The sequence below is a fragment of the Aptenodytes patagonicus genome, chromosome Z (genome assembly GCF_965638725.1).
Source record: "Aptenodytes patagonicus chromosome Z, bAptPat1.pri.cur, whole genome shotgun sequence".
Lineage (NCBI taxonomy): Eukaryota > Metazoa > Chordata > Aves > Sphenisciformes > Spheniscidae > Aptenodytes > Aptenodytes patagonicus.
In genome coordinates, this window is record NC_134982.1 from 53194197 (window position 1) to 53206546 (window position 12350).

Below are 12350 nucleotides of genomic sequence, written 5' to 3' on the forward strand. Positions count from 1 at the left end.
GACTTGGGGGAAACAGTACTGCTATGATTTGGCAAGAGGGAGGTACAATAAACCATTCCTAGTTCCTGATTTACATTGAAAGAATGTAATACCTCCTTTAATTTCCAAGAATATGAATGCATTACATACATTTGAGACTAGGCTCCTTAGTAAAGATTTACAGCTCTAACTAGACCTACCAATGACTCTCACAGAAATTGTTCTCAAATTCCCACATGGTAACTTAAATATACCATCATATTATAACTACGTTCCTGTGTGTGTATATAACATACACACATATATATATATAAACCTCTATGCTTTATATATATATGGAATTGGCATACTGAAACTACACAAAACAAAAGAGAGGATACGGACTCTTCCAAGTAAGAGGAGGTATAAAACAGAGCAATAAAGCACACTACAAAGCCCTCAGGAAAGCCACTGAGATTATTTGCCTTTGTTCTTTTCCTTCCTTCTCTTAGCAAAACAGGGCAAAGATATTAGCATTACCATTAATGCACATAGAAGCTTTTGTGGCGCAAGTTAGTAACAGAGTCTAACACTGAAAGCAAGAAACTGGTTAAAGCACACTAAAGTCCCCTTCTAACCGCTATCCAGCACACAACTTCCATTACTCTAAATGGTTACTTTGCATGCACGTGGAAGGGAAAACAGGTCCTTATTCAAGTGAGAGAAAAGAGGAGGTTTCATGAGATTTAGGACTGATTTCTGAGCTTGAACAAGTTGGCTAACCCTAGAAAAGAATTCTAAGCAAGAATGGGTAACCACTAATCCATTGTTTCAGAAAATTACATTTAGTTAGTGCATTTTTAATCGACTACATATAGCATTATGAAGGGCCTTCACAGCAAACAAAGACTAACTATGCAATTTCCAAATATAAAGTATCTCATTACATTCTCTTTGTTAAAATAAATCCTGATGTGTAGATGGGATGTACAACAGAAGACATCAAGAACAGGACAGGAAGACTAAAGAAGAATCCAGACTTATTTTTTATGAATAGTTTGCACCAATTTGTCATTTTAGATAAATTTAACACTTGTTTCAGGCATACTAGTCAAAAGACCTATTTCTTGTCCAAGCTGGTTTATCATTTCCTTCCATACACTAGATTGGAGAAAAGAAGAAACAGAAGAGGACAGATAATGGATTTTACCATTCTGGCTTTCACCCTACTTTCAATTTCTTAACTTCTCTAACATTCATAATTTTGAAAAAAGTAGTGTAGGCTTGAAACTGCAGTCTAACTCCTGCTGTTGTCATTGATTCTAGGACTTACAACTTTTTAAGGTATATTCAAAGTTTCTTGCCCAAGCAACAAGTTTTCTCAAATCATAAGGTTTTTATAAAGAATACTTGCAATTAATGGCCCCTGTGGCAAATAACATTATCATCCCATTGCAGATGCCTTTGTTTGCATCGTGCAAAGAGAATAATGACAACGCTGCAGATGTTCTTGTCTCTTCACGTAATAGGACATTCTGAAATGATTCCCATATATAAACTAAGCACATACATACTAACTAATAAATACACTTTAAAAGCAAAAAAAAAAATGAAAATCAATTTTGGAGTTAATGAACCACAAGATAAATTACACATTTACTATTCAGTTCGTAATTTAAACAAATGGACAACGCTACTATCATAAATGTTATTTCAGAAACTGTAGTATTTTGAGGGTAAACCTCAAATGCACTGGTATGCACTGGACAGAGTATTTTAGCAAATCAGGAGATACTATATTTAAGTATTTTAAATAGTTAACAGATCACTTGGGCTCTGTAAAGTTGAACCGAGATTAAAAATGATAATATAAATAGGCCTTCTTCTAAAGTTCATGTTTCAGCCAAACTAAAAAATAACAGCTCAGAAGTATTTGAATGTGTAGCTAACATCTCAAAACAGATATAGAAATGTTAGGAAGCCAAGGAAGGTGTTTTTCAGTGGAGTTCAACAGACTCTAGACTCAGTGTTAGCATTAAACAATGATCTGGAAGAAAGTAAGACAGCACTACTGGTAAAGTTTGAAAATTAAATGAGTTCTGGTAGAATACAAATAGGAGTGAAGACAAATCAATTTTTAAAGATGACTCATCTGAGTAACTTTTATTTTAATGTAGCCAAAACTGGACCCCCAAACTTGACCACAAACGGCAACAGCATGACACCAATAACAAAAAGGCGAGCATTTGAAAACAGGCAGTAGGAGTGAACAGTATCCTTGGATAAAGATGCAGAAAAATATCAGACATGGCACCAGTACAACCGTTCACACACTACTGTGTCCAATTTTGGCACTTATGCTTCAAAAAACAAGTTGGAAAATAGGAAAAGGTCTGGAAAGAGCTAAGGGAATGATTACATGTCTGAGAAACAGGCTTAAAAATCTCTCTGAGTTAATCTCTGAGAAAGTTGAGTTGTGACTTGAGCACAGCCTACAAGTATTTACACAGGGAGGAGCTTTCTAACAGCTTTTTAGCAGCAAAGGGTACAAAGAGATCCATGGTTGAAAGCTGAAGTAACAAAAATTAGAAGTAAGACACAACTGTCCATTCTGAAAGAAAATAACTGTGGCAACGGTCTACTTCAGAACACAGTTAATTTTCCTTTCTTTTAAATCTTTGTCTCAAGACTGTCTAGCTTTCTTATTGACCAGAAAAATAAAATGTAAAAATAACTGACCAAATTTAATGTTAGGGACTTGCACTAGATAACCAGAGATTTAAAATTCAGTTTCGGTCCATGTAATGCTACGTAACAGATCTGTACAAGTGAACGGAACATACGTAGCCTGAGTACTAAAGCTCGAAAGAACAAGCTGATAGAAACAGGTAAATTCATGCAGATTTTTCTCACATGTGTTATTACAAGCATTACCACTTCACAGACTCAAACACCTTGACTTAGAGAAGAAAAAAACAAAACCAAAACAGCGTGTGATGACTTAAAATTAGTGGGATTTTTAAAATACACAAGATAAAAATACGTCTTAAAATTAAAGTGATAAATACAGGAGATTGTGTTTTTTTCAGAAAAAGGACACCTTTGATTCTAAAGTGTGCTCTTTTCACGTTTCCATGCTTTCTTCTGCATCTACAATCCTATTAGTAAATAATTAATAGTAAGGACATGTGAGATTCTCTTGAACTCCCTTGATGTCTCCTGTTGATGTCAAAAGAAAAACAGTAAACACTGTAAAACTTTGCAAAAATATCAAGAGTTGGCAGTATTGAAATTACAGTGATGAAAAAATACCACTATGAAGACAAAATTAAGAATAGTTTTGTCTCTCACCATGCACTTGCAAGAACTCATTTTTCCAGAGCTGAACTTCAATAGAAGTTTAAGGACAGCAGTAGCAGTTTAATAACCCAATCTCTATCCCACTACATTTCAACAATTTTGGACTGCCAAACACTGCAACCTTTTTGGGTGACCCTGTAACATTAGTTTCTATGCATGGGTCATTCACAATCTTCCACCTCTGACTTTCTTGAGGGGTTATTTTTGGTTCAAACGATTATCATCAGAAAGGAAGTAAAATGCAAAGTCAGGAAAAGAATCTTACTTCTTGTGTGTGTTGGAAGGTAATAGTAACACTTAAGAAATTCTTGTCCAAGCTTTGGGGAGAGTTCTGGAGGGTTGGAATAATTGGAAATGAAACAATATTTAGCAAATCTAAGTGCTGTTTATGCCATTGCCTACTTTTATAGAATGAGGGACTTTCTTACAGTGAAAATGCCTCACAGCACTATCTCAATTATATATCACCCAGAGCAAAGACAGATGCTGCAGATCAATATGAATAAACAGCTGATGTACACTGTGAACATGGAATATCACTGTCTATCTGATGAATATTAGGAGAATCAGAGATCTACTTTCTATCACAAGCACACGTGAAAATGACAATTCTGAGAAGGAGAATACAGAACTTCATTTTTTTTTTATTATTTTCATATTTACATGTTTTTCTAAAAACCACTGTGACACAGATTGACCTATGCACTGGAAAAGCAGCATGATGCATAACTTTTAAGTGAAGGTAGATTCTGCCTCATTCTTGTATCCTTTTTTTTTTCCTTAGTACACTTTGACGCTTTCATTACCTTGTTTGCAATAGGGGCAATATAAGAACTTAAGTATCATCATAGAGCAACTGTGGATGCCATGGGCCTTTTCCAGCCTTACTTTCAGTTACCTTATTCAGGTCAGACAACCTATGCAGATAGCAACTGGTAATATCTCAGTGACCACCAAAATCGGGGCTTATCTCTGTGCACTCGCACTCTGTAACTTAAAGGGCAAGGAGGATGTTGATGTGCCATGGTGTATTTTTTCCTCAGAGAAAAGCACTTCCTGATATGTATACCTCTAAAGTAATAGTGCAAATTTATAACTGTGAATCAGATAGCTTTATCAAGAGAGTCCTTAAAAAAATTTCTGTCTTAATTCTCACATTCTCCTTATACCTAACCTCCCTGGGGATCTTTTCTAAATACACTATTTAAACTTCTTTCTGTCTTCCTTTTACTTTATGGCACCATATTTTAAACAGGACATTACTTCATCAGAATAACCCAATTTAAAGGGAAACTAAACAAAAACTCACAGGCTGAAGAATGACTACAGTAAAGTGAAATGAACAAATTGGTAGCAGATTCATACGTATCATTACAGCCTATTTGGGCAGCAGAGAAAGTTGTGGGGAGAAGCCAGTTTTGCTTTCCGCTTTATATAACAGATGCAAAAATAAGTCTTGAAAAGCACCTTTTTCATGAAAAGGCTATGACGGCTCTTTGACTGTTGAATAACAGTCTCTGTTACATACACATTATGCTCTTTGTAGTTAGGCATTAAAAATTAGCTCTGCAGAATATTCAATACTTAATTTCTACCTCTTTCGGTTACTAGACACAACTGGCATGTGAAAGCACAGGAAAGCTTTTTCAAAGCACTCTTGCTGTTCTATTGTCATGCAAGACAAAAAAGGAGGTGTGGGTAAGTTTTAGGAGGTCTGCCACAGAATGTGTTAGATAACCAAAACTTTACATATCTACTTGAAAAATACCAAGCAGTTGGTGTTCATCTGTCTGAACAAAATTATTTCTCTCAAGAAAGCAGGTCTGCTGTTCAAAGCTGTTTGGAAGTTGTGACAAAGGAGCTTGTTCTCTGTTTGCAAAACAGAATGAGACTCTGAATTAACAAAACACACAAGTGGAGCCACACATGGGGTTAGCTATGCCATAAACCTGATGATGTGCAGAGAGAGCCTGGATTAGCAAAACATTCCCACAGTCAGCAAACCGCACTGGTATGATTTATTAGCAGCTAAAGCGGCTCTGAGATGGGAGGCAGTATAGTCCAGAGAATAATACCACTGAAAAAATAAAAATGTCAGAAGAACAGATCTTTAATTTCTGGCTCCAGCACTTACTATCTGACATCCAACCAATCACTTTCCTGTTCTCTACTTCAATTTCCTTAACACCGATCACAAACTTACATATCCGAAAAACATACTAAAACTGACAGGTAAAAAATTGTAGGCAACACAGATCAGAATATCATTAGTACAAAGCATATCAGAAAAGCATGTCTTAACATATGATTAGACTTTCCAAAAGCTTTTTTACCATTTAGAAATGCTGCGTGAAATTCAAAAAGCTCTGCGGCCAAACGTACTGGCTGCTAAAGACATCTCCACACCACTGCCTCTCGACTGCTTAACTAACACCTCACTTGCATCAGTTCAGAACTCTTCTGCCTCTTCCCATAAAGGCTGGTTAAGGTGAAGATGAAAAAATGAGAGGAAAGAGGTGTTACATGCTTTATTTCATAGTATCTTACTACTTGTGAGATACACCTCACAAGCTAAAGAATGCAGCCCTAGACTCAGTCTCCTGGCAGGAAGGTTCGATGCTCCCTCAAGCTGCTGCTGCTGATGCAGATACTGCTGACTGCCTCCGCTGTCTCAAATAAGAGAGCCAGGGGATAGGCGAGAGGTCACTCAACAGACCCACATTTCTAGCAACCAAGCAGTATACAATTGCTCAATTATCCTTGGACGTTCACAAAGTACAACTAGATGTAAGAAGGTCTATTCCCCTTTAGCTATGCTCATCAACCCAATGCCATGTATGATACTTGGCCATCCTTTATGCCTTGGCCCAAGTTCACTCTTTCCTACTATTCACATCTTTCCTTCTCCACCTAGACATTTCCCCAACAACACACTCACTGCTATTAAAATCAGTTTTGGGTCTTAATCTGAAAAATTTCTTTCCAGTCTGTCATCCCAAGTATGTTTTCCGATGAGCTGATGGAAACTTGTTACAGAGAACACTATTTCTCATGTCTTCCACGGTAGTTCAGAGGAGCCTGTGTGAAGGACTACTGCTTAGCTAATATATAAATGTGTAACAAAAATTCATCTGCCCCCTCAAAGCCCCAGCAATCCATAAAACAGACAAACAACAAATAGGCACAGGGTAAGAAGAGATGAGTGGGGGCTTTTCTAAGAAAAGGTAAGGGATTAAACAGCAAAAGTGGCAACAAAGCTGTCACCACAGACAATTTCAACTTCTTCATTTCCTGCTTCCAGTATGTGACTGGCTCTCCAAAACAGGGGAATTTAGGGAAGCATTTTTCTGCTTCAGAAAATTGAAATACATTATAGATATTGGAGTAATCAGAATGCAAACTAATTTAAAAAAAATGCATATAGCTCCTAGTGAGATTGCCCTGAATAAATGGCTACACATAAGTTTAAAGATTACACATGGTTTTAGGATACCATGTCACCAACTAGCATGGGACACCACAATGGTATTCCAATATAACCAATCACAGGAGTTTTCTTTGGAAGGGAACTCTGAAGGTCATCCAGTCCAACGTTCACCTCAACAATGGAACTAAGCCCAACCCTAGACCAGTTGAACCATCATTCTGTCCTTTTCTTTGGATAATGGCTGTATGCTGTCTGAACAACAAGATGCATCTCCCTGTGCACCACTTAAAGCCTCTGCCAAACCATGACAGCATCTGCTTAGGAGGAAAGAGGTGAGCTGGAGGCGTATTTCCTTCCGAATGTGGGAAATACCTGATACTTAAGAGTTATAAGGAACTGCAGATCTGGGATCGCACCCCTGTGGCTGCAGAGCACATACATGTGTACATGATGTACCTTCAGCACACAATGAAACATACTAGTTCTAGATCCATTAGAGGGAAGCATAACTCAGCAATGCCCCTAGTGTCATGCTGATCCAGCTCTGAATGGTCTAAATATGCTTTTGTGTTTTGAATGAAAGTAGCTACACGTCTGTGTGTGCTGCCTCTTTTAAATGAAGGCACATGGAGAGAGGCATCCAACGTATGGCCTTAGCTGTATAGTCAAAGAAGAAACAAGAGAGTGACCTGTTTGTCATTTCATATGTTTACCATCTGGGAACTATTGCTTTCTGAAGCATCTTCACCACCACCTCTGAGTTCTGGAAAGAAGCCTCAAGCTGCACTCTTCCTCATTGCAAAACTAAATCCTAACTGTGTTGGTCATCTATCAATTCCTTTGATCTATGCTCATATTAGGCCACTGCCTATTTTTTAATGCTCATCTTTCAGTATTTTACCTTGTGATCAGTATGGCTGCATCAACTGAAGACATGTCTTCTCCCCAGCTTGTTGACATTTCTAAGTGTATATCATTCTTCTTGCCAAATTCTTCATGTTGCCATTTACAAAAGCTTTCCAGCATTTTTTCCCCATGATGTCCAATATACATCTCTGCCTGGAAATAAAAAACAATCCATTTTGTAAAATTATGATTCTGTAAATAGAATTAAGAACATTTTTTGACTGAGTTAGCAAAAATATTCTTTTTATGGCATAATATATTCACGGCAGAATGACTTGAACTTCACGAGCAGAGACCATCTTTTCACATGTTAAAGATACAGGTGAAGACAGTGCACTGAGAGGCATGCAGTGGATCTGTTCACCTGAACTCTTGTCTCATTTATTTGCTCACTTTTCACTATCCACAGTGAAGAAAAGATTAATGATGTGAAGATCCAGAATTCGAACATGAAATGAGACTTTTCCACCTGCTGAGAGGATACTGAAGAAATAAATACTTTCTTATTCACTGGAAAAATACAATATTTTAAAATCAAGAACATGGATAAGGGAATCCCTTTTTCTTATGAACTAACTAAAATATGAAAGGATTTCCATAATATTTTGTAGAAAAAACAAGAATTCAGGTTGACATTGTCCTGAAATATGACATACAAACCATAGGTTAATAGAAAGTCTCTATCAAGACATCAGCTGACTCATCTTTTTTCAGAAAGAAAGAAGAACAGAATTTGAGATGATGCCTGAAAGGTGCAATGAAAGAATAGTGCTATATCATGGCACCTCTTGTTCATCTAGAGATTGCCTGACAAAGAACATCAGTTCTCCTTCTACTGTCCACTGTGTTTAAAGGAGATGATTTTTGTATTGAGCTATATGAATGCACAAAAAGCAGAGCACAAGCAGATTTTCTTAAGAACTAGCTGATTTCCACAAGGAAACTTTGTTTGATTGACTTAAAACTGCAAGCACAGAAAAATCTCAGTATGTGCAGGACATAAATTAGGAGAAGCTTAATCTTTACTGGGGCTGCCCAGCAGTGTAAATAACTAAATAATGCACAAAAGCTAACTGAGAAAATTTGTCACCCATTAAAGTCAGTGACTATTGGAAGCCTTTGTGGAGGAACAAGCTAAGCAGCATTACCCTCTACAGGTTAAGACAAAGATAATATACACTTACTGGAGTCTCATGAAGGAGGACAAGCTTAGTCACCCGAAGATTTACTTGTAGTCCAAGGCTCTTGTGCTGGAAAAGGTTAAAAACCTAAGATAAAAAACAGTAAATAAAAATAGTGCTTGTATTGCACACAACACACTGTAGACTAAAAATAACAGAACCTCGAAGAACCTCAAAAATTCCTCATATTCTACTGTGACTGCTTTAATTTTCCATAATTGGAACAGAACATTAAGCTAATGTATTGTGTTGATCTTCTGAAGGGAAAACAGAGCTTAGGCAGTATTCATTCTGGGAGCACAAAAAAGACCTTTTCCCCGCAATGGCTATGACCACTTTATAAACTGTAGCCTGTTTCTCCAAATACTTACACATGCATATAATACTATTCACATGAAAATTTTTATTCAGTTAAATCCAGGATCGTGGCCTGAGTCGTCTGACCCAGGACATGGCAATAACTCTTCCTCTCATTCAGGATAGTTAAAGTTTTTATTTATTGTTCAGCTTATGCTCCTTTTTTAGAACAATCTTTCCTTGTACATTACAGATGCTCGTTTTCACTGCTTTATGAACCATATGCATGCACTGCAGCTCCAGATAGAGCTGGGAGGGGATGTAATTGTCCGAGTGCATTACCATTTGTTTTTTTTAAGCCACTAATGATCACACAATCCTTCTCAACAACAATGTCATCCCTTCATAACAAGCATAGATCATGAGAAATCATCAAACACCCCAGCCTTCCCAACAACATCATGGGCTTCTAACCAAAAAATCATCTTGTTCAGCTCCCACTTTCTGGCTTCCCTGAAGATGTAAGACCAGACAGTACAGACAAATCTGCAGCACCATGGTTTTAGCTGCAAAACATATGGAGTAAGTCTTGACAGCCTGCTGATGGTCACGTACTGACTGTTCCTTAGAGGTGCTCAGTCAGAATAATTAAAAGGAGCAATGAAATCAGCCCGCGGTGCATGCATTGTTGGCAAAACGCCAAAATTAATTTTAAATTTCCTACCATGTTTAAGATGGTTAGAATAAATCTTCTGGCAGCATCTGTTCCATGATATGAAACCATAGCTGGATCTGCCACCACAACAGTTTCTATATTGTACTCCTGAGGTAACTTGTAAGAGTATCGTTTTCCTCTTCCACTTTCCGATACTTTTTGATTCTTGGATTTTCTTTTATCTGTAACATAAAACATTGCTTGACAAACTCATCCTTCAAACTACCCCTACAGTACTTTTAGGATTTGCTACCTGTGATGGTGGTACAACTCTGATTATGTGCAACGTAATAGCTATGAACTCTAATACATGCTTATTTAGCATTGCCAATGCTAAGGCTCAGACTGAAGGGCTGTACTACATATAAATGTTAGTTCACACCAAGAAAACAGGAATCTTATCCAGCTGCTCAAATAAAGTCCATCAGATTCTTTGCATCCTTTCACCTAACATATTCATAAAAGAATATATGCCTCCTAGTTTGGTTTGTGGGAGAAAACTAAATTCATGTTAGGTTTGACAGAAAAACAGTCTGAGATTGCAGAATTGTTATCTGCCCATCTTCCTAAGTCACAGAGAAAACATACTGATGTAACTGTATCTTAGCATAAAAGACGACAAATACAGATTTGCCACAAATTCAATATTAAGAAAATACATGGAAAAAATCAGTGATTTGCAAAGATGAAAGAATATTTCAGACGAGTAACTGCGAACGATATGTAGGATATAGGTTTGTTGGGAAAAAAAAAAGTGAAGTTTTACTAACATGACTTCAAAGTCAGTGCTGCTGTCATTATAAGCAGCTAAAGTAAAACAACAAAACCAAACCGTGGAAACAGGCTTCTAAACCTACACAAAGCTCCAAATTGAAAACATGTTACATTTATAGTAAGCTAGAGGTTACTGCTCTTGTTAATTTTAAGTCTCCCCTCCAAAGACATGACAAAATCCCCATTACTACTACAGTACATATGGAAAAAGAAAAACTAATTACACAGAAACAGTTCAAGCCAGAAGGCGGTCAGATATGCATACAGCAGTTAGCAATGATATTGAAAATAATTTAATTTAAAACAAAATATAAAATGAAACTCCCTGTTGTAACAGCCAAATTGTGTTAGATCCCCTTGAAAGGACATAAAACTTCTGGGACTGATCTCACTGAAGTCACTGAAATCAAGTGAAATTTTTTCCAGCTTCCACAATGGAATATTGGGCTCTCTGTTTACAACAAAAGTGATGCTTGAGATGACAATTATAAACACATGTTCTGGAAACAATCAAATATTCAGAGATTTTGAGGAAATGTTTTGCAATTAATCAGTCTCATCTCTAATAGGAAAGTTCCTGCATTCATTTTATAACACATGACTACTCTCCAAAAAATAAGTCACTCTTCAGGAAAGTGCTAAAAATATGCCTTAAAAGTCACTGAACTCACGAATTAACTTTAAAATATAAGATACCAGTGGAAGAAGGATCCATGATTTAATATAACTGTATGTGTAATATAGATTATTAAATATTATGTAGCTATATTAAATATAATGTAGCTAGATACTTTTCAATTTAAAAAGTAAAAAGTATCCATGCTTAAAAAAGGTTATCTATCTTTTTCTGTAGTCATTTGTAAAAGATTATGTATGTGAGTGATTTAGTCCATCCCGCTACATTTTAGAAGGGCTTACTGATTCCTGTACAACTGGTGACAATGTAAGACTTACTAACACTAATAAGCATACAAATTTAATAAAAGAAAAAAAGTATATATTCTCCAGAAATAAATATTTGGTGTTTCACTGCCTAGAAGTAGAAACAACTTATAAATTCATAAGCTATCTAAAATTAATTTTAACCTGTCTCATTTTGATCCTTCAGACACTTGCTTAGCCTTATATGTACAGCTAGCCTCTAGCTTTACTTGTGTTTGCTAACTGTGGATCTACTGCCTAGTTTATAAAACATCATGTATGTTTTTGTCACTCTTTTGAGAATAATTTTTAATGAAACTTCAGTATCAGGATTTGTGCCAGAAAAACTACACCCTATAAGCTATACAACTATGACTTACCCTACAAGTGTCTAATGCTGCAAGAGTAGGCTATAGATCTAAGTTTAAATAGTAAACTCATTTGGGTTAAAAAAGATCTCTCATGAGCCATCTGGTCAATCCACCTTCCTCCTAGGAGCAGTGATTGATTCCAGTGCTGTTTCCAGCAACACAGTTTATTCATTGTTCACCTCTTTTAAAAAAAACAGCAGCTAGTGGTTGAAAACTTTAAATTTAGTATTAGCATGGCTGTTCAGAGAAGTCTGCTAACACACCCCTCTAAAAGTTTTAGCTAGCAGTGCATTTTTATTCAGAATTGACAGTAAGCAGCCCACAATAAAACACAGCATTGTGCTAAACACTAAGGTCACTGCAGTCCCATAAACTGTTGAAACCTCTGTCTTTTGGGATTGTAGTGGATGAGAAGGCTGCACAGCTCTGTAGACAAGCTG

The 12350-nt window shown here is 36.6% G+C and overlaps 1 protein-coding gene across 1 annotated transcript in view; it reads right to left on the bottom strand.

Annotated features, from left to right (window-relative positions):
• ADAMTS19 (ADAM metallopeptidase with thrombospondin type 1 motif 19) overlaps nt 1-12350 on the bottom strand; it is a 162679-nt gene that overhangs the window by 108544 nt on the left and 41785 nt on the right. The window contains exons 4-6 of the mRNA XM_076361925.1: nt 9854-10026; nt 8836-8919; nt 7647-7804 (exon numbers count right to left, since the gene is read on the bottom strand). Coding sequence (XP_076218040.1) covers nt 7647-7804; nt 8836-8919; nt 9854-10026 — 415 coding nt within the window. The remainder of the gene's footprint in view (nt 1-7646; nt 7805-8835; nt 8920-9853; nt 10027-12350) is intronic.